This window comes from Lipophrys pholis (genome assembly GCF_963383615.2).
Source record: "Lipophrys pholis genome assembly, chromosome: 20".
Classification (NCBI taxonomy): Eukaryota; Metazoa; Chordata; class Actinopteri; order Blenniiformes; family Blenniidae; genus Lipophrys; species Lipophrys pholis.
Window position 1 is genome coordinate 5340893 of NC_137648.1, and position 21002 is coordinate 5361894.

The 21002-nt window shown below is 40.7% G+C and overlaps 1 protein-coding gene across 1 annotated transcript in view; it reads left to right on the forward strand.

Moving 5' to 3' along the window:
- Positions 1 to 14989, forward strand: part of cUnh8orf34 (chromosome Un C8orf34 homolog) — a 70614-nt gene extending 55625 nt beyond the window's left edge. The window contains exons 11-15 of the mRNA XM_080489456.1: positions 1346 to 1472; positions 7702 to 8192; positions 10226 to 10322; positions 13723 to 13761; positions 14517 to 14989. Of these exons, the coding sequence (XP_080345582.1) occupies positions 1346 to 1472; positions 7702 to 8192; positions 10226 to 10322; positions 13723 to 13761; positions 14517 to 14524 (762 nt within the window). The 3' untranslated portion in view covers positions 14525 to 14989. The remainder of the gene's footprint in view (positions 1 to 1345; positions 1473 to 7701; positions 8193 to 10225; positions 10323 to 13722; positions 13762 to 14516) is intronic.
- The last annotated feature ends 6013 nt before the right edge of the window (positions 14990 to 21002 follow it).

Here is a 21002-nt window from a genome sequence, read left to right on the forward strand (position 1 = left end):
AGATTAATGAACCATCATCAAGGATTGAAAGCCTCACATTGTAATCTCTGCTGCCGCCAAAAAGGGTCCTATACTGTAGTAAACCCCTTCTCAGGACATGACTGATGTCACAGTTGAATATTACATGTTCTTGAGTATTCCTTCTACCATAAAATACTCCACATGTGGGTTCAAGTTGAAGGACAAACTGGGTCGCTTCTCACATTTCCCCCATTACAAAGCTCTTGTGTGGTTGATGTGTATTTTGAGTCATTGTTATGCTGGAAAACGTCTCGAGGTCATCTCAGTGCAGCTGCCATATCTGTTGTCCCATAAGATTAAATAGTCCAAATGATGATACTATTTTGACTCATGACATTCTGGTGGTATTTCATAAGCTGTCCTCAGCCGTGCATCACGGCCTATATCCCAGGATTGTCTTTAAAGACTGCGCTGTGTTGGGAGACTGCGATGTATGTATATGTATATGCATATATAACGACATGTCCACAACCTCAGTCTGTGTCAGCACTTTGTCAAGTCAGCTCTGTCCCTCATTAAGTGCTTAACACATCCAATGATGTAAGTGTTGGCATCCGAGCGGTCATAACTTATCCTGAGTAAACCAAACTTACACGAGGTGGAATTATGGCTGACAGATTTTACATCTCACCTGTGCTCGGAGCCTGTGCGTACTATGTCCGTTGGCTTAACAGATCATTTGTCCACTTGTGTCCTATCAAAGGAATAAATGGGAGGATTAGGCGTGCTTCCATTACAGCACTTGGCAAAGCTCCGGCCGTCTAACAGGTCCCGTTCCAGATCATACGCTTGGCCAGGAATGATAGGAGCTAAATAGTTCAAAACCAGCAACAACATTGTATAAGTGCTCCGGTGTGCCATTCTAGATTTATTTCTTTTTTTTTATTCATATGCTTTAGCATATGATCTTTATTTTTCGTTAAATGCCGACATCATGCACGCTCAGGAATGTATTCAGAAAGGGCTGATTTATTGCTCCGTAACTGCGTGTACGAGGTTACTGCTTCTAGGCTCTTTGCCAATAGACTGGTGTGCCTGCAAACTCCTATAGATTTACTGATAGTTATCCAAAAATGTCCATGAACCACTACTGACTGTCTCGTGCTCCACATTCACTTAACAGAGTTGCACTCCGTGCACCGCGCTTTCATCTGCACTTGCTGTGGTTTCTTGTGTTTTTCTTGAGCCCATAAAATAATAATTGGCTCTTTTTTTTTTCCAGCAGATATGGCTCAGATATTTCCAGCAATAGCTGAAAATTATATAAAGAGTTAATTGAAGGGTCTAATGTGACTTTCTCTCCCTCTCTGTTCTTGCTCACCAGCGTCAGGCTGTCTGGGATGCTGATCTGAAGGCTGTGAGAGGTGGCAGCTCTGTGGGGCAGACGGGCCTGCTACTGGGCAACTCCCTCTTTTCTAAAGAACTGGAGAACATGGGCAAACAGCTCGCTGGTAGGCAGCTCTCTGCATATTTGTGTGTGTGTGGTTTTTTTTATGTGTCTCTCTCTTTGTTTTAGACATTTCAGTTCAGACTTTATCCTTCCCGTATGGTCAACTCCTTTGAGTCACTGTTTTATTAAAATGTTATTATATCAAAGCATGTAAAAGTTAGATTGACAATAACCCATTACTATTATAATGTTTTTAACACTATTTAAAAAACTGAAGTTTCTATGACCTTATACGTCATTGTTTTTGGCGTACATGAAAACAGCAGTGAAGCTGCTGTCTCTGTTTCCTCTGCCCGCCGTTGGCTTTAATGTAAATTTTATTGGAGAACTGCCGCACCACTTCAACTCAGTCCTCCTGAAAGATGTCCGCCTATGAGTCACATCCTTCACACGTTTCTCTATGATGTACTGTCCGTACTGGATAAAAGTTTTCTTCATAAGAGCTGTCTGCTGCTCTGTGCGTGATGGGATTTATCTCTGTTGTTTTGTTGCGCCTTCCTCTTTTTATCTTCAGGTCAGAAATCTGTTTCTTTCAAGGACAAGGGTAGACGCCTCCCGGTTGCAGAAGCAAGGACAGTTGATAATACTGGACTCTGATAAAGTAGCATTTGTGTAGCAGCATTTTACCAACAACTAACTGATATAACTTTAGCTGACCTTGTTTTAATCATTTGTTAGACGCCTCAGTTATGTGTCACAGCAACTCTATAATCAAAGCTGTGTGGTTGGGCTGCATGACATATAGCAAGTTCGTCATCATTACAATAGACACTTTCCCATTATACATGTACATTCACGCTGTGCATTTCAACATATTTGGCCATAAGATAAAGCGATACTGCCAAATACCAGCCGGGGCCTTTCTATATGGAGTTTGCATGTTCTCCCCATGTTTGCGTGGGTTTCCTCCCACAGTCCAAAAACATGCATGTGAGGTTAAAGTGTGATCCTAAAATCCCACCCTAAGTGTGAACTGGGGTGCGTGAGTGTGGTTGTCTCTGTGTGTTAGTCCTGGTAAGGATTGGCGGTCTGTCCAGGCTGTGTAGATGGTTTGGTCATATCTGGTGGCATCGTGCCGGACAATGAAGAGCAACGAAACAACATCAACATGTGCGCCACGTCTGTAATTGTGCTGGTAGGAGCTGCAAACACACACAATCAAGAAAGAACCTTTGTTAAAATTGGGTCCTCAAAAAGAAAGAGTACTGTTATTCAGAAGCACAAATGCCAAAGCACAAAGATATCGTCGTCATGTGCTTCAGTGTTTCTTCATTAATCAGAAGTCAAGTCCCCATATTGTGCAGCCCAACTTTATACACATTATTAAGATACACAGACACATTTCATTTTACCGAGTTGCTTTATTTTCAGTGATTAGTCAGTAAATTACACTGATCCCAAGCAAAGATAGAAAGAATCATTTAAAATGAGTTTTGTCATTTTTCACCAGCCTCATTGTAGAAAGATAGAAGGACTTGCAGTATTGAGTGGTTCTTATTAAAACGTCTGCCTGCGAGCATCAGGGAGAACTCGCCTACAGTCGATGAGTGTCTGTGTACGTTTTAACGAGAAATTGTATGTCTGACTCAGATCAAATACTCCTTTTGTTCACACACAAACATGCACATGCACACTTTGAACTTTAAAGACTTGAGAACTGAACGGGGCTGAGATAGCACTTAGTGAGCAGGAAGCAGAACGTCCAGCCAAAGAATGCGTCTGCTTTGGGTTCATTAAAAACAAACCTTTTGAGTAAAATATCTCTCGACGAAATAGAAAAACAAATGTATTTCTCCATGTCACAATTGTATGGTAGCTCCAGCACTGACGCACTGAATCAATAACTTTCTGCTGAGTCATTAGAAACAGATCGAAGCCTTAATGTGCTGCAGACTGTATGACAATATGGAATCTCTTCAACTATTTGGAACTAATTATTCTCCTTGCAGTCTGAGGCTCATCTTTGATATATATTGAACTTCTGAGTGACTCCAAGGCTGCTTTTGTTGTCATAAAGATCAAGTACGTGTTGGCTCATAAAAAAGATGAAAGTGTGGAGCGAAGGCCAAAGCCAGCGCTGCCATTTAGCATCGTGTGTCACACTCTTGCTTGTTTATGTATGTCTCTCACACTGTTTGACAGCTCCGCTGTGTGAAAAAGACCTTGTCCATGCCTCCACATACCAGAGTTATTTGAAGCATATTGATCTCATATTGTGACCTTATTCCGATGTCAACCATCAGCACTCCCAGCTGGGGTGACTTTCTCAGCTCATCTGCACATCGGCACTCAACACGCTGGCTATTCATCGAACTAAACAGCTTGTTTGTTTTATTTCTGAGGCGGCAGTCGAAGAGAACTATTTATGTTACTAGTACACAATCGTTAGCCCCGGAGGACTTCAGATGGCATTGATTTCTAGTTGTTTTACGGTGAGTTAGTGAACATTCAGGCTGAGGGCTCCCGGCAAGCATTTCATTGACAAGCAAAAGTCTTTGAGAGCTTTATTAGCTGCTAACAATTCACATCTTACAAGCTCACTTTGATAGTTAGTGAAGTTCAGCTTCATCTTAGCTTTTGTCAGTCTCCGCATGTTTACTCAAATACAAATTTTTGAAATCTATACTTCAATAACAAGCTATAGAGAGCCACCGGGACCCACTGATGCACTGTGTGCTCCTCCAGCTGTCCAGTGGAGAACAGGGAGGACCTGCAGCAGGTGGTGAGGGTGGCAGGGCACATGATGAACAGACCACCATCCAGCTAGAGCAGGGGTGTCAAACAAAAGGCCCGTGGGCCACAGCTGACTGGTAGGAGGCTCCAGTGTGACCCGTCAAACGGGCAAATTGTAAACATTTGAACGAAACTAATGTAGCAGCCACAACACAACACTGAGACTCAAGATGAGATATGAGTGATGCTGCTGTGAAATATAGTAACGTCGTTGCTTAAAAGCATGCATAATGTAACAGCTATAAAAGTTTTTTGGGACATTTCACTGTAATTTGCAACAGAAAGCGTCACTAAAATTGGCTTGCTGTTGAGATTGTAGTAATTGTCAATAGTCATTGTTTTTTGCAAAAATACTTAATTATCACGTATACTCACGTATACTCTGCACTACAGCAAATAAAAATTTTAAGTGTAAATTTAAAGTTTATTATGGCACTATTTTACCCGTCCAGCCTACTCAAGATGAAGCTGGGCGGCATGTGGCCACTGAACTAAAATGAGTTTGACACCGCTGATCTCGATACACTTGCATTTACCAGCTTCAAAAGAAAGCGAGTTGCTTTTTAAAAGAGCCCACCCAACCTGGACATTCAGCTGAGACATTGAATTTCTGAAATAATGATCATGAATTCTTTTCTTTTTTTTTTTTTTTTTCATTCTGCTGCTGATTATGTTTAATGGGTTCCTCTTGCCGTCAGGGACCGTCACAGCCAGACATTGCAATTTGCATAGAAACTAGTTTATTCGAAGTTTACAGTTTCCCTTCCTACCATAGGATTTGAACCGCACTCAAGACTGTGAAAGGTGACAAGAAAATACTTTTCAATCGACTGAGGATTCATGCACCGCATGTAAATGACAATCTTTTAAATGGGATAACGTGCAATTCATCACTATTCATTTAGAAAAAATATGCAATTACGTCATTTGAAAAAAAAATTGTTTATTGAAGGCATTTAATACTCAGTGATGTCTGCAGATGAGAATGTGATGAGATAAGAAAACACAACTAATTCAGAGTTGGTGTTAATTAGGAGGAATAGAAGGTGCTCTGTTATTTGGAAGAAATGATGATAAAGCACAAAGACATTAGCATTGTATACTACTCCTTATATTTGATCAGGAATCATACTATTACAACAATACCTCACAACATTATACCATGTTGCTTGCTAATGATATTGTGAACTTACGTATATTGAATTCATCTATAGTCGGTAGTTAAAACTCATTTTCATTTCTTCAGTTTGAAGTACTCTTGCAGGACGGTGGGTGGTGTCTCAGTTCATCGATGGATGCAAGCAGTATCTCGTATGATTGTCAGCCTGCAGACAAATGACATGTCATTAGGCTGCTTGTTTACTTTCAGAGTAGGGACCCAATAAAGATTGCGTGACTTCTGCTTGGTAGTCTTCCATGCTGCAGCGCTGTTCTCTCCCACCACGTGCAACTGCTTCTTGATCAAACGCTTTAATAGATTAGATCTGTTTCTGTTTCTTCTTGTCTCCTACTCTGTCCTCCTCGGTCTCAGTTTCCACCCTCTCTCTTTTTCCTCTTCTTATTACTCAAAATTCTGGATCAAAAGTTCAGACCGTATAGATTTTTTGGGATGTCTTTGATGTGTAGGAGCTGTCATTTCCTATCAGCGTCTGTGAGGTAGCTCCGTCTATTTCTGTGTTTAAGACGGTCAACTGTGCTGGATTTCGAAATGAAACTGCGTCTAATAGGCTCCTCTTTAATGTCGGGAAGTCAAGGGAGGCAAGTAGTTTACAATAAATGAATTCATGAGTGCGGGGTACTGTTTTTGAAAGGAAACATGTGGTGTTAATCATTTTCATGATAAATAACTTGGGATTAAAAAATCCACTCTATGGACAGATTACGAATAAACACATCCTGTTTACGGCACAATATTACAGCAACAGCAGTGACAGTGGACAGAGTGTGGGTGGACATCAGGTTTATGGGAAATCATGATATGGGAAACTTCACTTTACACCATTTTTCCATGGTATTTATTTCCCTGCCATGCAGAGGTATTTGCTGATTTAGTATCAGCTTTTATCCGTTTTTTTTTTTCACGCAGCCTAGCAACCATGTAACAATGCTTTTCTTTATGGTGTGCAAAATTTATATACAGCAGTCTCACATCTGCCAGAAATCTGATGTCATGATATACCCGCGGCAGTCTACAGAGTTCATTATCTTACAGCCTTTTGTCAGAATCACACAAGAAAAAGCCAAGATGTAACTTGTACCTTCGTATTTCTCCCTTATTATTTAGAATTACGATGTGGAGAATGTGTTAGGCTTAAAGCAACGCAGATGAAATGTCATGTGGCGCACGGTGCGCATTGAAAAGACACTGAGCAGCATGTGCTCTGCATTGCATCTCACTATAAATGTTGACATGTATGAAATCAGGGCAGCTTCAGCACAGGAACAGCAATGCAATTATGTCAGTTGGAAAGAAATGTGCTTTTTTTTTTTTTTTTGTCCCCAATGGATGAAAAACAGTCTGGCATAGATTTTTTTTTTTTAAAAACAAAATCTTTCAAGTTGAATGACCTGAAGCGAAATTTGGTTGCTTTGGATACTAAAATTGATATTTTGCGGAAAATTCAAACACATGTTTCCTGTATTTCAATGGAAAAAAATATTTTTTACATGAGCTCAAAGCACCACTTGCGCTAAAAACAAGGAAGTCAAAGTTTGTCAAATACTTGTCACGTTTCCTTTTGTGTTTATGTCACAGAGATATTTTTCCAGAGACGCTCGCTTCTAGTGAGTCATCCTTGAAATTATGCTTCTCAAATGATAACTCCCAGACTTGTTTGTTGAATACCGATTGCCAAGTTTTGGAACAAAAGCATAAAACACGGAAAAAGTGACCCAGATGTTGATCGCAGAAGTTGGCTACATCATCTCTTTTACAAACAGAAATGTTTTCGAGACTACCAGAGCTGCAAACAAATGTGTTTTTGTCAGGAACCGGGGGAAGAAAATACGATCGTGCTTTACCTACTGTGTATTGACTCAGGACTTTTTTTCTGACACAGGAAGCTGGATACGCCACAGTTTACAAGGTCTATAAATATTGTCATCATTGCCCAGAAGAAGGATTAAACTAAGCTGTCTCGCCCACTTTAATGCTCAGTAAAGTTTGTGAATCATCCGTCTGGTAGAACGTACACGAGACATGTAACGCAGCCTCTGAATAATAATTTTCTTTTAAACGTGTCACTTTTTGTTGGAATCTTGGAAGTCTATTGACCAGAATTAACTTGATTTCATGTTACAAGCAACTTTATGTACAAGTACCAGCTCTGGCATTGTCTATTCATTTTGAGGGTAAAATATAGAGACTGTGGAGTAGTGGTAAACATTCTCACCTCATGGATGGATGGATGGATGGATGGATGGATGGATGGATGCAGAATGTAACAAATCACTCCTGATTTTAGAAATTATGACATGATCTCTCTCTTCTTCTGCAGAGGTTGAGAAGGACCTGGCCAAGCTCGCAGAAGTAGGAAAGTTGACGAGCCGGACCTCCAACAATCCGCACACTAGCCTTCTCCACACCCCTCTACGGCACAGAACTCTCCCTGACACGCTTCCTCTTCCCAGTCTCCTCTCCCGACCCCAGTCTCCCGCCGCCAGCCTCACAGGAAAGCCCTGTGGTGTGGGCCTTCCTTTGCTCAGCCCTAAGTCCACCTCCCTGGTCATGGGCCGGACTCAGTCCCCCAGCAACCCCGGGAGCAGGACTCAAACCCCGAGGACACCCAGCAGACCCCTGACCCCGAATAGTTTACTATCCCGCTCCAGCTTTAACCCTGGATCTCATAAAGAGGTGACCTTCAGGAGGTCGCGGAGCCGCCCGGTGACACCCACTTGTCAGCCGACACATCCCCGCCCGCTGCTCACCCCTCCAGGACTCAGCACGACAGACAGTCTTGGTGCCAGCCTAAGGGCCTATCTCTCTGAGGTGAGGCTTTAACAGGAAAAGAAGGTGGAAATAAGCGAATTGACCCTTATTACCTCTTCTGTGGCCATAATCCAACATCAATTGTTGCACATCATATCACATATCATCTGAGAATTCCCTCGCCATGACACAGATCAAGCACACCCACACTCTGTAAAACATACGATAAATCTGTCATAAACTTTGGGTCATGAACAAGAAAATAACATTAAAGCTTCAATATAATGTGTTGGTATGGTGAGAATAAACCTGTGTGCTGAGTGTCAAATAGGCTTTACAGCCAAGTATAGCTGTGCGTGGAACATGAGAGCTTTTACGCTGAAAGATTACGAGTGAGAGCAACAGAACACACGATATCACACATGTGCGTATCCCTCACAGACGTGCACGCTTCGTGTGGGGTTTACCGGCGAGTCATGGAGGTCTGTACAGTAGGATGTCATTTCAGTGTGGAAAAATGAGTCTGGCATAAAGGGGGGGACTTTCAGTGGGATTTTGTTCTTATACTCCTTTCATGATCTACTTAACAGCGGCGCTGTTAAATATGAGACTTTTTTTTTTTTTTTTTTTGAAGGTGTTATTAATGGTGGGCAGGAATTTTACAGTCCCTTTGTATACTCTTTGACAGTTACGCCAGTTGACACCTAGTGACATTAACCAAAACACTAGTGCACCCGGTCTGCTTTTATTGAGGCCACCTGGTTCCACATTGAGGAGTTGAAGTAAGGCCTGGTGAGAGAGCGAAGAAATCCCTAACCTCTTAAAATACTGGTTGAACTGGAAAGAACTTATATACATATTCCTTTTCTTATTTGCAGGAACATTTTTGCAGGAACATTGGGATCAATTACATTTGGCCTTGGTGGACTTTCAGAATCCAAATATTATGTTATTCCATTTATGTACATCAAGGAGTTTTCTCTGCTTTATTTCTCTGCCTCACAGTGTGAAGAATAGGGTTACTTTCTAGGCCTTTCTTTGTGAGGTTTGCATGTTCTCCATAGGCATATGTGTGTTTTCACTCATGCTTCCTCCCACAGCTCAAAGACGCCGAGACATTGGCGACACTGGCATGTCAGGTTGAGTTTGTTAAAACATACAGAATGCAACAGCTTTAGGAAAAGTTTTTTTGACAGTTCACTGTATTTATGCATCTAAACATTTCATTAGAATTGGCTTTATGTTGTCATTTTTGGTAGTAATTGCTCTTTTTTTTGTGAAAATATAGACTTTTTAATTATGTATACTCTGTGCCATAAAAAAGAAAAACTTTCAAGTGTAAATTTAAAGGTCGTTGTGGCACTATTTTACTGGTCCAGCTTATTCAAGATGAAAATGGGCTGTATATGGCCTCTGCACTAAAATGTGTTTGACAGCCCTGGTATAGAATATGGATGGGCCGCTTTCTGTTGCTGCAATGAATACCTCAAGAACAACAAACTTCATGAGGTGTAATGTTGAAATGTACAACCACTTGATGTACTTTTCAGTACATCCATCTATTTTCTAGACCACTATATCCAACTTAGGGGCCTTGTGTTGGACAATAAAAGAGTAAACCTTAGACAGGATGTGAGGAGACAGACGATCACACATAGTCACCAGTAAACCTCAAACCCATGAAATGAATTTCCCTCTGGGATTAATCAAGTATTTTCTATTCTGTTCTATTTCTTTGGACTGTTTGAAGAATCCCAAGTACCCAAAGAGTACATGCAGTTCTCTGAAAGGCCTCCAAAGCTGAAGATGGAACCACTAATATTTTTACTGTGAGGCAAAAGTGCTAACCACTAAATTACCATGCAGCCCTGTTTCTGAACATGTTTCAGACTTATTTAGGTTCAGACAGTTCTAATGATAATATACAGTAGAACAACAAACTAACTGCTAAATAGAGAAGCTAAAAGTATCTTTCTTTACCTTGCTTTTTTTATATTTTGTCTATCATCCACACAGAACATGAAGTATTAACTTTTTCCATCATTTCTGATCTTGGGTGTTCTGTTTTTTTTTTTTTTTTCTTTCCATTTCAGGATGAGTTTTACCAGCAGTTGCAGGCCATCAGGCAGCCTTGGCATATTCCCAGTGACACTGACAGTGACATCCTGGAACCTCCTGAACAGGATAATAGTGAGTCACTCTGTTTCTTTTTAAAACTCTACTTTTGGTTGTTTATCGTGGTCTGATTATAGGAGGGAGCAAACATTCACAGTTTATCAAAGTAGCTGACAGTTCGCCATATCCTCTCAGTTGAGTCCAAGGCTCCACTAATGGATTTACCTTCCCAAAGCTTTTTATTCTTTGCGAGATGTGAGGTTCATTTCATTACTGTAATGCCACTTCGCCACAGTGAGTTATGACCAATAAAGTGGCAATAGAAAAATATTCCTTGTAAAATTCTGAAATGGCGCAAAAGACCTCACATATTTAAAAAAAAAAAAAAAAAAAAAAAATTATATTTCACTACTGGGTGAAATCTTGGAGGGATTTTGAGTTGAGGGAATATTGTTATGTAAAATGTCCTTTCCTGGCATCAAGTAAGAGATATAGCTCAATCAAGATCCAGTTGATAGACATGAATGGTTTTTGCCTGCAAGTCATAAATCCAGCCATAGTAATGGTTCTGGCGAGGAGACAGTCCCGCAAATTTATCTGGCTTTGAACTTGACAGAATTAGAACAGACCTCCCCGAATGCTCCGGCCATAAATCAGATGAACGTATGTGGCAGTACGGTCTGATAGTCAGGTGCCAGAGTGAAGCTAAGTAATTTTCAATTTACTGTGAGCCACTAAAAACTGTCAAATTAATGCTCTTGTAACATTATTTAACATATGGCTAAACTTCTGAAATGATATGAGGCATTAGTAAGAATTTACGAGAGCAGCTCTTTCAAATATGACAATGAATTTTGCATCACTGCAAAAGAAAAAGTCCAAGAGCCAATCATGGAAGATCTGACAATTTTATTTTTCTATTTTTTGAGCATTAAAGCATAACACCTGTTAATATTGGACAAAAAGACAAGTAAAGTCATTGGTACAAAAGTTATAATATCATAAAACAAGATGAAGTCACTTTAAAGAAAGGCATAGGTCTCAAAAGGTCCAATAGTACAGATAGAAAGGGGTCAATCAATCCAGACATCAAACAACAAATCAACCAACATATACACCAAACAATCAACACATCGACTAACTCATCAACCAACACACCAAACAACAAACCAACATTGCTACCAACCAACACATCAACCAAGCAATAAGCAGAGTATCCATCAGACACACCAATCAATTATTAAACCAATGCACCGACCAGCCAACCAACTCATCAACCAACCTAAATAATAAGTAAAAGTTTAGCAGAAAGAAGATTTAATAAAAGAAGAGTTACAATTATTTCCAGTGGAAGCTGCCACAAAATTATGTGGAGCATAGGACAAGTTTTTTTTAGAGCTGTCTGGCAAACTCAACAAATCTACAACACAGATTTACAACCTCCAAAGTTAATTTATAAATGAGTCCACAAGGGATGTCGGCCATGAATTTGAATGTGTTCTGAAGAAACAAAGAGTCAGCATCAGCTACTCAAAATGAAAATGAAGTGCATGTGGGACCTAAAGTGACAGCGATCACTGTTGGTATGAAAGAGGAGTTTCAGTCAAACAAAACATCGGACCGGTGCTTGGCCGTCACATCGACATGAAACATTTCTGACAGGTTTCTCTGGAGGGTCGTTGTTTTTCCAAATGTGTATATTGCACAATAAATGGACAGATTTTCCTAATAGCCCCCGGGGGCATAGTTCGAAGCCTTGGCAGCGGCAGTGGCATGTTGAGAAAGGATACGAGCCACGCATTGAATTAGACGTGGCTCAAACAGGGGAAAGAGAGGCTGACTGTGGAAAAGAAACCCAACAGCCACAAGACGTGACAAAGCACTTTCTGGCGTGAGAGAAGGCCCACAGGGCTGTTCAGTGTGTGTGTGTGTGTGTGTGTGTGTGTGTGTGTGTGTGTGTGTGTCTGTGTGTGTCTGTGTGCGTGTACATGTGAGTGATTGTATTAGTCAGGGTAAGACATTAAGCTTCTTTTCTCAGAGCACTTTTGCCCCATTAATCAGATATTTTCTGTTTCCCTGTGTAATCTTTCAACCAAAGAAATACTGCAGTCAAAAAGCATGTTGGCAGCTGCATCGTCACCTTGTGCCATTACGCTTGAAAAAACAATAATCCACAAAAGAGCAGCAGTTAAGAAGATTTTCTATTACCGGCTTTCTGAGAAGATATTCAAATAAGAAAAATCAATACTGAAAAATATCGTTCGCTCATTTGTTTCCATAACTGTTGGGTTCATCTTATTACCCTCATCCATTGTTATTGTCGTGTCGGATTTGTTCTCACACACAAAAAAAACCCAGCATAGAGACAATCTTCCTTTTTAAGCTCTCTTACTGTAGTTAAGGCCACAATGGCAACTCACAATCTCACAAACTAACATATTACATCAAGTTTGTTCAGAGCAGGGGATGTTTTCCCGACATGAACGAACATAGTTTTAACCTGATATATATTTTATTAGATTACACATTTTAGAATTTTTATGCCATTTAAATGTTATGAAATCGAATTCTTGCACTAATCCGTCAGTGTACCAGAACCATTTTGTGTCACAAAAATCTACATTTTCACATTATTGGGAAAAGACCGCCGAGAATAACTACTGAACATGAGAAAATTGTAGGCAGCATGTGATCTTTCAAAAGACATTCTTTCAAGATAATATCTAAATTTGATTAAAATAGTTTAGCAGAGTAGATGAAGAGATCCAAAAGGAGCCACATCCCATTTACCTCATATCACACTAAGGTCTGTTGTTCCCAGAGCTTCATATTTAGCTGTTCTGAATATCTGTCTGTGTTTTATGTGTCTGTCTCTGTTAGCATATCAATATAACAATAACAATATCAACTGAGTTCAAACAACTTTATTATTCCCTGATGGGCGACTTATTCGTACCATTCCATTTCATACACACAATCCTCACAAACAGTCACCGATCACAAAGTTCAAATGTTAGAATATTGGGAGTAAATTGAAACCATGGGAAAGTTGACAATGATAATGAATAGATAGTGTATATAACATCCCGGGAAGTTTGGGAATGATGTGGTTTAAAGTAACATGTTACTGTAATGTCAATAATTTGGACGGACAGCCTAACTCAAACAGATTAAATTCAAATGTTTGCACCTCCTTTTTGATTTCTAATAAATTCACATATATTCGACCGCACTCACCCAATGAATCAGTCATTGAATTGGCCCGCACAGTGCTCACAGCTCAGCGAACGTCTCAAAATATTACAACTATGAGCACACTGTCAAGTTGTCATTTAAGTATTAGACACAAGTTACCTTCTCAGTAACTTGTTCTTTTTGTCTTGATCACAGTATGTGTGATCAAGTACTTCTTTTCAGCTGTATACACAATAAAGTTTCTCTGCTTAACGTATTTCTATATTCATTCTTTGTTCAGGTGGATCACGAGATGCCAATAAAAGATCTGTGTTTTCAGGTAAGATGCCTCACACACTAAAAACCTAAAAAAAAAAAAACACTCCAAAAGCATTTGTTTTGTGCCGTTTGTTTAATTGTACTGCCTCCATGTCTGTGAGTGACCTCCTTTGTAGCACCACACTACGCAGCCCAAATAACCACCAGTGACTTACTGTGGAAGTCTCCACCTTCCTTTATGGTCCATTCAATTACCGTCACAGGCTAAATGGAGGGCGAAGAGGATCTGAGATGTGATTGGTGGAGGCCGCATGTGTGTGTGGAGGCGAGAACACCGTTGCCCAGTTCCATTAAGTCACTTTGGTTCTGAGTTTACACGCGGCAGACAGCGGCAACTCTCAGCGTCAACATTTGGGAGAAGGAGAAAGTCTGTCTGGCTTGAGGTCGTCTGCGGTTCTCCTTCTTGTGGCTCCAGAGGTGCCCACAGTTCCCAGTGTCAGTGTGCCAGTCTGGAGGGAGATCTGAGAGCTGCTGCTGCTGCTGCTGCTGCCGCTGCTGCTGCTGCTTGGCTATCGGAGAGGCCAGCGCGTTGCCACGGCAACCAAACTCAAACCCTCGGAATTGTGAAATATGGTCACTGGAACCGCCGGCGGGCAGTAATAAGCCTCATTTTCCACCTCGTGTTTGTCCATGGCATGTTCAAATATTAAATGACCGCTTCACGGTAATTGCCTTGGTTATTATTCTTATTAGCGGTTGAATGTGTCTGATTTTGGTTTCTAAGAGACTGATGTTTTTGTCTGTCATCCTTCACAGGCCTATAGTGACGAAGACCAGAGACATCCAGCCAATCAAACGAATATGCAAAACCACTGGACATTTTGAATATGTGTGGATACAGACACTTATTTTTTTAATTCACGTGGATGAAAAGAACAATTATATACTTTTTTCACTGATATTTCTTAGAGATTGTACTGTAACTCTATGACGAAATATGAAAAAAAAAAAAAAAGACTTCAGAGTGTGGATTATGCCATTTATTTTTGTTTGCTCTATAGCATGCGGTTGAACTTAAGGAAAACAGATGCATTTTGTTGTTGATAGACCCTTTTCTCTAGGCCTAGTGAATATTCACATTGTGAGGGCAGCACACCCGTATTAAGAAAGTGTTTGTTGACATGCACTGTTAAAAAGATTTAGTGATTTTAAGGTAGCAAATACACAAGTTACTGAGGGAAAACATGGAATGCTGTTCTAACAATTAAAATGATTTGGTGCACATGTTCTGATTGTGTTCTTCTGGAATCCTTCCTTATCTTCTGTACCACTTTATCCAACGTACGGTCACAGGGGGCGGGATCCCTTTCCAATAAAAAGAAACAAGCTCACGACCTCACGTGTATATTGTAGGACTGTGGGGGGAAGCCAACCCGAGTGTTAAAATGTGCAGTGAAGTCCATCTACATTCTTCTGAATTCAAATTCTCCTTCATCAACAAACAAAAAAGCGTGTTATGAAGCAACCAGAACTGTCATGACAACGTTCTGTTGTCTTTTCCAAAAACATCAGCCTTCTAACTCTGTGTTTCTTCCTCAAAATTGAGTTGCTGACAGAGACATGGACGTTTGTCCTGACCATGACGACACAGCCTGTGTGTGTTTGCCTGGGTACATGTTGGTTAAACTGTGGTCGTCTGAGCGTTACACGGGCAACGTCAGACCGAGACACACACACACACACACACACACACACACACACACACACACACACACACACACACACACACACACACACACACACACACACACACACACACACACACACACACGCCAGTCTGATCCCTCCATTTAAACTCCACTGAGTTTTGTGGTGAGGTGCAGCGCGCCATGCCAGCCTCTCGAGACTGTCCCTCGGGATGTGGTCAACAGGCTCCTCACATCTTCAGTCCCATTTCATTAAGGCTGGTTCCTGTAAAAAGGATGTGTGAGGAGACTAATCAGTCCAAAGCCCGTCCCGTAAAACATGGTATGCGGATTTATGCCCCTTGTGTTCTTTGCACATTGTGTGCGCGCTGGGAAGAGGATGTGGTTTCGAGAGATCTGTGGAAGAATTTCAGGACATGGCATAATTGAGTCACAGCGGTGCCTCGATACGATCTTTACAAGACTCTAAACAACATTTTCCTGCCAAAGGAGGGAAACGTCTCGCTTTGCATATTACACTTTCCATATTTCAGATTGCATTATTGCCGAGTTGGACTGGTCTTGTTCCACAGATCGCCAGTATAATAACTCCATTTATATTATCAATATTTTCTCAGGGTTCCTGTGTCGTCTTGGGTTGTTTTACATGGTGTGTAAGCCGAATATAAAGTATTTGAGGACTTTGTGTAGATTAATGCTTCAATTACTGCCAATTATTTCACACAAAACTGCAACTATTGTCAGGTTGATTCCATTCATTCATCTTCTATATAACTTCCATCCAGTTCAGAGTGACAGGGGCTGGAGCCGATCCCTACAGGGTACACCATGGCAGGTTTTCAGTGTTGCAGAGAAAATTACAACCATACACTCTCACAAAGTCCCCAGAGGTTTTCTGGACTGAAAGAAAAGAAAGCCTCCAACTGGATGAGGGTGCTAACCACTGCACCGCCGATGCTGCTGTGGGTTCCACTTTATTTCTTATTGTATTTTATCATGTTTCTGATTGCAGCTGTGCGCCATCATCATCCAAAAGATGGCTGCTAATTATATGCTGCACATTAAAAATAGTTTAGGTAATGCTGTGGAATATCAGTTGCATATGTTGTGTTAGGAATCAGAGAGATCCGGTTTCATATCATTAATGGCATCTCTCTGGAGTATGAAGCCCTCTCTCTCTCTCTCTCTTTCTCTCTCGCTCTCTCTCTCTTTTATATAAGCACTGTGTGCTGTGCAGGGCTTTCTGCACCAAGCGCTTTCAAAGCGACCGTGAGGGCCACCCAGGAATAGCTGCAGACATCACTGCTCTTACTGGGAGATCCAGACCACCGTCAGTGGTCAGCGGACTGACCCGGCTCTTAATTTACAACCAACTGAACAGGCCGGGATTCTTCCTGACGTACAGCATAAATAAATCCATGGTGGATGGGAGGTATGCTTTGAAGGCGTATAAAGTCGGTATCACTCGCTGCTTGAAATGTTGTGAGATGTGGAGAGACGGTTCTATATGTGGAAAACTATCTACCCCCCCACCCTCCTCTCTCATTCTGTGTGTGTCTTTAATGGAAAAATGTCTTGAACTTTATGTGTTACAAAAACTGTAAGGTGTTATTTGGAAGATTAAGGCCTGAGACACAGGATAGGAACAGAAATACTTATCATTTAAAATCCTCAGCAGAGTCACCCGGAGAGGTTTATGTGGCTCCTTCTTTATGGCAACTGTAATTTAAAACATAATCAACAATCTGGATTGTGTTTTCTCTGGTCATTGAAGTGAACTGCCTGCCTGCCTTCACAAAACTAATGAAATCGACCCGCACTGATCTTCAACTGTTTACTTCTTCAAGTCTGTCATCAACATGGGAGTTTAAAGAGCTGCCCCGCACTGTCATTTCAAGCCAAGGTAGAAGTTTTTGGCTTTTGTTTTGCAGAAGTTGTAGTCATAAACTGTCCTAGCTGCCATAAAAGCCAAAATAAACACTAACAAGCTGAACCATGTCATTGTTTGCAAAGCATGTGACGACTTAACGTCTTATTTACAACAGTGACTACTTCACTTTCATATCCAGCCCTGAACTCCTGGAAGGATTGGAAGGATTGGTGTACTGTTACCTCAATCTGAAGGATATGTTTTGTTAACCTCGCAGTATCACGACTTGGTGATGAATTAGAAACATACAGGGAAATACTCGGCAGCCACTTCATCAGGTTTGCTTGTAGAATCTCGTGTGACCCAGTACAACATTTCTACCATGAACTCTTGATGTTCCTGGAAGAAATGTGATGTTTTCTCTCACTGTTTTAGCTTGCGTCTTAAAGACAGAAGAAAAAGCTGGAAGTGACCATACATTGTGACTTGCTCTGTGAAGAGTTAACACCTTCTCTAAATGCAGAGACAAAAGATGATTAGACTGGAAGAAGATAACTATAATATGTTTTGGTTTTTTTTAACCTCCACTCTAGTTGACTCATCCCTTCCTCTGCTGAATTGTTACTATCACAGCCTTTGGTTGGTGCAGGTGTTACAGTGTGGACAGGAGTGTTGCCTCGACTGGTTATTGGGTTTTGTTTCAATAAATGGTTCGAGATGAGGAAATCACCACTGCATGCTTCTACTTAAATTAACTACTTACATTATATAATATCACTGGAGCATGAACTTCAGTAAATTTCACCTGAAAGCCAAATATTCCTAACTTTTTGCGATGTATGGGTGAAACCAGTCGACACCCTAGAATCCATCACAGGACAAATAAAGAGAGACACCACTCACTTTTCCGCTCCTCAATTAACCTTGTGTGCATGTGTTTGGACTGTTATGCTATGGAAATTGAAGTTACAGAGATACAAGTACACACTCAGGGAGAACAGGAAAACTGCATATAAAGGCCTATACTAAAATTGACGTCATTGTCCTGATGGTGTGAGAGAGAGCTAACCACTATGCCAACATGCACTTGTACTCTACATCTTTTTTTTTTTTTTAATAAGTGAAAGGTTACATAAAAGTTAAATCTGTACTTTTCCTTTTGTAGGGAAACTTTACACTTTTTGCAAATCTGAATGTATAATTATTATCTAACCATTTATCATTTTGTTGTGAACTTTGATGTAATTTTCCAATTTGGCCTCTTAAAAAAAAAAAAAAGAAAAAAAAAGACCTAATTTGTTGTTATTAAATTGAATCTAAAGACAAATCAACACTTTCTTCATTAATTTGTCGCACTATTTTGACGATTGAAGAAATAATCCATATTAAACGGTGTCAGAATATGATGAGTAGACTTCGCAGCTGTTCCATTAAATTATTAATTAGTAATCAGCTTCACCGCCGGAGTGTGTGCGCGTGTCCAAAAACACCTGCGCGGTTCCAGTCTTAGAATTGACTGTAATCTACAGTTTTGTTTGTAAACTCAGCTGAATACAGTTATTTTGGCTCGAAGAAACAAACTTCATCCGAAATGGAAAAAGCTGAACTGTTCCCGAGGATTTATGTCCGTGATGAATGAGTCTCGGTGCAACACGTCCAGGAAAACGACAGTTTGAAGGTAAGTCAGATTTACTGCATTATTAGTTACAAGGGTTGAGTTTCATTAATGCATATATAACCTGACACGTGTTTCCACGAGGCTCAGATTGGCCTGTTTGATACCGATGGACTGTATTTTGCACCATTCAGAGAAGAAACACATCACAAGTCCTACAAATACTGTAAATAAACTGTATTTTTGGGTCATTTAGGAGTCTTGCATGGTTTAGTGCCAGTGGCATTATGTAATCTACTTTGTTATATTTCAGATTTAAAGGGAGTGGGCCCAGAAATCCCGTTATCTCCATTTGTTTAATTTGACCACAGGTTTAATGTGACACTGATTTGTTCTTGTTGATTTTCTTGTAGCAATTGGACAATACAAAAGATCAATGTAGTTGCTGTCTTACCTCGTAGCTAGTCCAGTTTCAGATCATTTCTGTAAAGGGTTTACATTATGTTTAGTTTTTTTCTCTGTGTACTCTGGTTTCTCAGTCCCAGAACATGAGCTTGAAGTTAATAGGTGACTCTAACATAAATGAATAAATATGAAATGGATGTAAATGCAGTGTGACGTTGGATAAAAGCTACAGAAGATGGATAAATTGATGGGTTATCATTCCTAACAGTACTTTTACTAGTAGTACAATAGGGAGTGTAATAGTTGTATTTGACCAAAAATATTCAGTACTTTTCTTACCTTTTTGTTGTCGGTAAAGACGTGTATTGAAGTTCTGTTTTGAACATCTGAATTAAATAGTCCCATGAGCATCTATACCTCAACACTGTAAACCAGAGGAGATCCATCATTGTGTGGATAACTGACACTGTTTGGTTTGGCTTGACTTGTGGAGTGTTGAAGGACAAGATGGATCAAGTGTTGTTGCAGGAGTTTCCCTGTTTTCATTTGTATGCTATGGCAGTTTATTGGCCCTCCGTTTTTTTGTTTTTTTTTGCAACCTGCATCAATACAAACACAGATGAAGGTGTCATTCTGAATTTTCCTGATAAATGTCATGGAAGTGACGCAGACCACTGCCGGGATTCTCGTACGATCCAGTGTAGAGATCACGTATTTAATTGTTGTTTCAAAGGAAATCCAGAGGGATTACAGAGTGGATGGGTGAACAGCAGGCCTGTTGTGATCACTGGCTGATTGTGAGGCCTTCCTGTCAATTCTCTGAAGAGTCGCAGACTCCAGAGGAACCTCGAGTTGACGCCGCGCTGCGTTCAGGTTCAGTTGAGACCTCGATGTGTGAGAGTCTGGGCTGGCCTGTCTGTGGCTCACTTTTCATTCTCTCATACTAATTTATGGTTCTCCTCTCCGACCGTGATGTGGTCAGGGCCCCAGACGGTTGGGGATCTTTTCAAAGACCGGGCTGTGTGTTACACACTGGCAGGCTTCCTCGTGGGTGAGGCTTAGACCTGGATCAGATGACTCATCCCAACTCAGTGTCTGTCTCTGTGTCCCGGGAATCTTTGTCGTTTAAGTCTACGGATCTGGTTTTGTTCTTCTATTGCACCAGGCATTGGAAGTGTTTGCGTTTGCTTGAGTGGAAACAAAATCCTGTGGCGGAGACACAAAAGCACCATTAACTTGATCGTACCTATTGTAAATGTGCTTTGTGTTATCGTTCGCTGAAGGAGCCTCGGGGTAACGTGGAAGACTTTTCTCCAAAAACACCAGCAGTCTCTTTGGGTCTTGGCTCTTGGGTGTATTAATTTACATATAACGTTGCAGTAAATTTATTAGTTCTGCACACTGGCCTTTTCTCAAGCTGTGATTTATTACACATTCTCATGCTGCTTTATTCTAATCTGCTGCCAGCGAAGCTTTTTTCACCCATTTATCAAAACCTTCTCGTGAATAGCTGGGTACAAAGCCATATTTCCTCGATTCACCTTTATTTTCTCTTCTTTTTGTCATCATCCAGATGTTACGCAGTCCATCTCTTTACGCATACATATTATTTTTGCCATTTCCAATCAGACATGTCCAGAAAAAGGAATTCTCCAAACAGATGCCGACTGGAAACGTCTTCAAAGCCTCGTCATGTTTGGCTATTT